The 6,759-nt window shown below is 39.2% G+C and overlaps 1 protein-coding gene across 1 annotated transcript; it reads right to left on the bottom strand.

Moving 5' to 3' along the window:
• Positions 1-335: 335 nt before the first annotated feature.
• On the bottom strand, positions 336-5,434 carry LOC124064832 (protein NDRG1-like). The gene is made up of 12 exons (XM_046399638.1): positions 4,827-5,434; positions 4,289-4,394; positions 3,884-4,004; positions 3,667-3,729; positions 3,492-3,552; positions 2,894-2,980; positions 2,643-2,699; positions 2,373-2,539; positions 2,170-2,269; positions 2,039-2,074; positions 1,883-1,934; positions 336-1,442 (listed from the first exon to the last, which is right to left on the bottom strand). Exons 1-12 carry the CDS (start codon positions 4,875-4,877, stop codon positions 1,210-1,212), a joined length of 1,134 nt encoding a protein of 377 aa, XP_046255594.1. The 5' UTR covers positions 4,878-5,434; the 3' UTR covers positions 336-1,209.
• Between the last annotated feature and the right edge of the window lie 1,325 nt (positions 5,435-6,759).

Genomic DNA, 6,759 nt, shown 5'->3' with positions numbered 1-6,759 from the left:
CCAGTGGCGTGTGACTGCTGTTGTGCAGATATGAAGTTGTAGAGCTCCATCTAGTGGACATATTGGAGTGGTACATAGAACAACATCCTCTATAAAATGCATATCGGTAGTTCACAATAGTGAACATGTTTAAAGGAATTACATTCTGCTTGCAAAAATGACTCAGAGGACATAGTTTTATTCAGGATTTAATACTATCTAATGTTGCTCAGAACAAATCACAAAAGTGTTCCCCCATCACGATACTGTGAGGTGGTTTTCTTATTACGGCAGCAATAATTAGACCAAGTGGTGAACTGAATTACAGAAAAGAACAAACAAATAATGTTTTCACCTTTAATGTGACATTTTGGTTGGAGCTGCAGCAGTTGAAGTATGAACAACCTTTTCTGTTCTGATCACATACTAATCAGCACTATTATCTCTTAGTATCTTAGACTTAGTATCCTTTTATTAAAAAAAAAACAAAAAAGATCTTGTAAATGGTGAATCTACAAACAACAGAGAGCTAGAAGCAGTATTTTGTCACAATTTTTTTTCTTTTTTAAATTATGTTAACCATTTCAATCCGTGATTTTAACAATGTCAATGATTAAGCTGAATATAACATATCTTTACAGAAATAATAAGTAAGCAACTCCAAGTCAAAACATGATCTAAAATTTATGTCCATAACACACTCCTGCAGTTAATAACACGCAGCTGTCACAGTTGCATATAATCAACAAACATTCCTACAGTTACGAACAACCAGTATTTAAGAGGGAGTATCCTAATTACACTTATTATACATCAATACTCATCTTTTACATAAACACATGGTAGCTTAAGGACTCAATTTTCAAAGAACACACTCAGCTTTCACAGTTTCCTCATTCTGGACAGAGAAGAAAAGAAAGGAAAGTACACAAGAACATGAGCAGGGACAGTGAGAAAACCACATAAAGAAGAATGCAGAGGTAGAGACATACAGTAACAGTTTAGAGCAGGATGCAGACAGCACGAAGCTGAGGTTGGGGTTAAACTGATGAAGGAATAAGGAGAGAGAGAGGATACAGAAGTGATACAGAGATAATGTGACCTGTCAGCTCAGGATAGTGCACATGAAAGGGCATGATAGACTGAAGATGAAGTTGAAGAGGAGGGGAGCTATCTGAGTAGATATAATGAGGTATGATTGGATTTAAGTGCTCAGGGGCAGAGTGCACTCTAGCATGCAACTTCAGTGGACTTTGAGATGATCTGATCCATGTTGCTGTTAGAAATACTCTCCATGGAGATGTCAGTGTGTGAGCGTCCGCGCTTCTCCTCTGTGCCGCGTGAGTGTGTTCGGCCACGCTGCGAGTCGTTGGTGTGTGCGCGGCTCCGAGAGCCGTCAAAGGATGAGATGCTGGAGCTGGAGGTTGTCCGTGACCGCAGTCTGGTCATGCTGGCACCGGACACTGGAGAAAGAGGAAAACCTCCAATGATCTTCAGAGTTTATTGTGTATTTTATGGTGTTTTATATTCACAGTTTTTAATTTCACATTATGTAAATCAAGATTTTGCCAAGTGATGTAGCACGTTATAGATTGACCATACAGTAAATCCACTTACTGTAATAAATACTGCAATTATTTTCTATTCTAAACATTGATGTCTTACAATAATTTTCTTATTTACAAGATGTGATGTTTGTGTCTTTAATTTGATGATGTCTTGAATTTCCCTCGGGATCAATAAAGTATCTATCATCTCATGCTTAGCAGTGCTTTCTCAGAAAAAAACCAGGAGTGCTGCCATAACCGAATGAAGGGTGGCGCCTCCAGAGACTCAGACATTCAGGGGAAATACTTTCAGTGCTGATTTCTGACTATCAGTTCTAATTTAAGATGTCACTTACAGTATCCCATGCCCTGGATGAAATATTTGAAGGCTTCAATCACTTTGGCTGGCTGTAGAGAAAAATAGGAAATTTATTAAACACATTCCCAACCAATCAAAAGTGCAGATCCTTCATTACTGTAAAGTGAGAAGCCAATAAAATGTCTCAGCCTACCTGATCCACCTGAGGAAGTCCCCCACAGTCTGCCATCTAGAGGAGAACAGTGCAAATGTCAGGTATAGGCTTCACCTTGTCACATTACAATCACAACAGTTATTGTAGGGACATGTCAGTCGTGTAGTCACCTTGAGCAGTGTGGTCTTGGTGGGGTTGAGTTTAGAGTTGCAGTCCACCACAGCCTCCACAGCTGGAGAATTATCTCCTACAACCAGCAGGGTGGAGCACCTATGAACCAAAAGGCAGGCGGGTGAAATAGACAGAAAAACTAAGATACTTATGATTCGCAGAAAATGCTGCAATGATGTTAATGGTCAAGGACTGTGCTAACTTGAGGGTCCTGACGTTGATGTTTCCTCCTGGAACAGGCCTCTCCACCTCCAGAGCACCGCGACTGTTGTAGGAGCGCAGGAACTGGCTGACGTTGGACTGGTTCATGGTCGTTGTGATGTGGTGACGGTAGGTAGCGATGAGGTCGTGGTTGGTCTCAATCTCGTCCTGAAAACACATTTGAAAGTGAGACTGAGGTGTTCTTGTGTTCTATGTGTCATTTCATATTTGTTTGTTAAGGATGGAGCATGTTGACAATCACTGCCTTTACCTTTCCAAATAAGTGTGTGATGACTTTGTCCGGGACAGTGTGTGTCCATTCAGTGATCTGTAACACACACAAAATAGATGGGTTTACATCACAAAGGTCACTTAACACATCGGATTCAATCACATCATTTCTAACAATACAGGTAGTTGTATATATTGTATACTATTTGAATTAGCATCAAGATGGCTGATCAACACACACACACACACACACCACACACACTCTCTCTCACACACACATACACTGCTTACCTTGTTTGTAACACTGTCTATTAGTCCTTCAGCATTGGGGTTGATGTTGATCAAAACTAAACCATCCACCAGGCCAGGGTGATTGAGCTGCACACACAAAGACACACACACACACACACACACAGAGATATGGATAGACACACAGACATAAACTGGTTAATGATATGACTTCAATAAAGTTCTATTTTGAACAATTTTTATTGCTGTGTTTTTTCATGGTTTTCTCAATACTTTTTTTCCCTTCCAAGTACAACTGTTTGTTGTCATGTTGTTCCACAGCCTTAGATTTTGATCAGTTTCTCCCATAGATACTGTCTTTCTGTTCCCCTTCTAGATATTTTTTTTAATATAGCTGCTGTTAAAGATGGCAGAGACTTAAGTTTGCCACCTCTGGGATCGGGATGTGGAATTGCAGTTGCGTATCATCGCAAAAGTCTGTACAGTAACTTTAGCGTACAACATAACCACAGTCAAGTTCAGATCTGTGCTGAAAAGAGTGAAGATTTAATTATGTTGAATTGTATTATAATTATTATAATTGTATTATTATTGCATGTTTCACATCCAAATGGGATTTAGAGAAGAGATTTGAACTCACAGCGAATTTAGCCAGGATGTAGGCACCTGCTCCCACTCCCAGTCCAATCACACTACGCAACCTGCAGAGCAGACAGTCAAAAGGTCAAAACTAAGATACATCATAGTGTTAACATATTGAAAATATCATCACCTTTAATGAAAGGACAACTGAAAAGTATCAGATTAACTCTTACCCAAAGTGTTTGAGGACAGCAGGCAGTGCTTCAGACAGCTGGTCCATGGACGGGTAGGTATACCTGTGGGGTCAAGGTAATCATCAGCAGGTGTGTGGAACTACAAAATGACTGTAGATGATGGTGTAATTACAGCATGAAATATTAATAAAGATAAAACGAGAGTCACACTGCTGCAGAAAAAGAGAATATAGAATAATAAAGACAGTGTACTGACGCAGCAGGCAGAGTTTTGGCTCCCTCATGTTGTCCCGGTGCTTCAATGTGACAAAAAGGCAAATGTCTGATAATCTCCTGCATGTCCTCGTGGTTGAATAGTGTTTCAAAACAGGACTTGTCTGCAAGAAGAAAAAAAAAACAAAACAAACAAAAATTTTAATCGATTCTGTTCAAGTGAAGTGATAAAAGGTGTTCTAAATGTACAAGAAGCTTGGATCAAGAGTGATATTATAGGAAAAAAATCAGATACCTGTGATATACTAGTCTTAACTTAGATATCAAGGTATTTATATGACTTATGAATTGAATTTTTTCCCACTTGTTTACAGGTGTATTACAACTGTTTGCAGAATATGAACCGCATAAATACTGTTCTGCTGTGGGGCTTAGAGCTGGGACTTACGGTTCAGTCCGACATCATGAAATGTGAGGATGACGGGACGGTTTGCCCTCGGAGTTCCTGTCATGATGCAGTGGACTTTCCCATACAGAGTCTCTACGTTTTCCTCCTAAAACAAACAAAGAACACACATTCAGATGATTAGGACATGCTCTATTTATTGCAGATGTTGCATAAAAACCATGTCTCAGTCTCAGTTTTTGTTGTAGGCATGCTTCTTGTATGCCGTACGCTACCTTTTGTTGTTAAACTGTTTGCCACAGTGCTGAACATAAGTTGATATGAGAAATGAGCTAAATGAGATGTGTTTTAAAGACAGCTGCAACTGTATTTTTCCATTCTTTAATGTCAACTGAAACCAAATACTGATGTTTATAATGTTGCGCCCTACTGACAGTAGGCTCTATACTGTATGTAGCTGTGCAGAATAAAACCCTGTGATACCGAAGTAAAAAATCAATAAAGATTGCACAAAGATTACAGCTGTAACAGCGATTCAAGCCTCAAGATTAATTCAAGCTCTTCCTGATGGGATACTCACAGTGATTTGGGGCTCAAAGACAGAGTCACACTCGTTCTCCTCCAGTACCATGGCTGCTGATGCAGAGGGGAGCACAACACAAAGGAGATGTGCGGCAGATGCAGAGCAGGTGTTCTGTTTGCAGTGTGTAGATCTTCGATTCTCTTAAGATGTTCCTTCTAATTTAGGTAGCAAATTGATTTATATTTCTGAATGCTCTGCAGTAAAGAAAAAAACTTGACTTGAGAGGTACAGTACTGCATGTGAGTGACTATTTGTTTGAGCTGGTTTATATATCCTCCGACGCTGATCTGTCTTTAAGCCCTAACTCCAGCCTGGCTCACACGTGGCCAACTGGCCGCTTCCTGTTTTAATCTGACCTCAGGCTGCTGTGTTCCTGCAGAGACTGTGCTGCAGAGGGAATTAAATAGCACATCTACACTGACAAAACCTAACATCACTGTGAAGTTTTCAGGCATTTTAAGATACTTTGACTTTAAATATCCAACTGTAGTGACAGATAATTCTTCCATTTCCTTTCATGGCTACTTCAGTTATGATTCTGAAATTTGTTTCTAGGCATTTGTTAAAAAGAAAGATTTTACTTAAAATGAGGTTTTAATCCGGTATTCTTGCCTCTCATACAGGACAATGGAAATGTATTGCAGACAATCATAAATTTGACCTGTTATGAGCACAATAGGTGTGAACTTGTATTAAAATCAAGAAAAGCTTGTTATTTTATGCTGGAAGCCATCAGGGGAATCACAATGCCTTTAGCCAAGCCACGAGCAGGTCAGCTGTCTAATCTCAGTGTGCCATCTGTTCCCCACAGCAAAACATTCAGCTCCCTACACTACAGTGACCTTGACCCTCCTGCTAACTTAGTACAGTGTATTAACTTAATTTGGATAGCTATATAGCACTACAAACATAATGTACTCAGATATTTCAAAGGTGCAGCCTCATCTGTGCAATGACATCCTACAAAAATCAGTCTAACAGTGACACAAGTTTTTCTTTTTCTGTTTATAAAGTACTTTTAAACATGATGTAACATTTGGTGCCATAGTTGACGACTAAAAAATGCTCTGTGAATACATTTGTATATCAGGAAAGTTGCAGTTTACATCACTGTCTGTCTAGACTCATATAATACATGTGGCGACAGCTCAGTCACATGGTGCGACTACAATCACCAGAAGCTCAACATCCACAAGACCAATGAGCTTGTAGTGGACTACAACACTTCAAATGTGGATGCTGCTGCAAAAAGCTGTAAGGTATAAAACAAAGATGCAACTGTGAAATATGGTCACAATCCGCCCTTCTGTTCCTGAGTTATGGTGTTGCATGATGGACAGAAAGTTGACCTTTGACTTTTTGGTATAAAATGTCATCACTTCATCATTTTGTCCTATTAGACATGAAAATTTAGTTTTGTGAAATTTTGTCATAATTATGCATGAATTCTTGAGTTATGGCCAAAATCTTATTTTGTAAAGTCACACTGACCTTTGACTGTCAAAATGTAATAAGTTCATCCCCAGTCCAAGTGGAGGATTGTGCCAAATGTAAAGAGAGAAGAGATTGACTCAAAGTGTTCCTGGGATATTACATTTGCAAGAAAGGCATAGCTGGACAGACATACTGATCTGTGCAAACCGGATAAAAATAATGCCTCTTGACACAGCTACCACAGCAGCAGAGACATAAAAATCAGTTGAAATGGAGGCCATGCTGGCCTTCCAAGGCACTTTGAAGAGTTGAAGAGATAAAATTTTTACTGATTCATATCCATGTAATTATCACTTTACTGGTCAGAGTAAAGAAAATTCCCAAACGTTATAGAATGAAGAATAAATAATAAATAGGTTGTCAGATACAAAGCAGTCAACTGGAGATGAAAACTAGAAGTTTCATTGCACTGCAGTACACTTTGTGTATGAGTTTT

This window comes from Scatophagus argus, chromosome 9 (assembly GCF_020382885.2).
Source record: "Scatophagus argus isolate fScaArg1 chromosome 9, fScaArg1.pri, whole genome shotgun sequence".
Classification (NCBI taxonomy): domain Eukaryota; kingdom Metazoa; phylum Chordata; class Actinopteri; family Scatophagidae; genus Scatophagus; species Scatophagus argus.
This window is presented reverse-complemented; position numbering and strand designations above follow the sequence as displayed.

What these genes read in the sequence shown, in the direction of transcription:
- LOC124064832 (XM_046399638.1), bottom strand. Translation starts at nt 4,877, where the DNA reads ATGGTACTGGAGGAGAACGAGTGTGACTCTGTCTTTGAGCCCCAAATC. An exon ending in GCTGTCCTCAAACACTTTGG is followed by an intron (nt 3,553 to 3,666) that starts GTAAGAGTTAAT and finishes TCTGCTCTGCAG; the next exon opens with GTTGCGTAGTGTGATTGGAC. An exon ending in GACTTCCTCAGGTGGATCAG is followed by an intron (nt 1,935 to 2,038) that starts GTAGGCTGAGAC and finishes TTTTCTCTACAG; the next exon opens with CCAGCCAAAGTGATTGAAGC.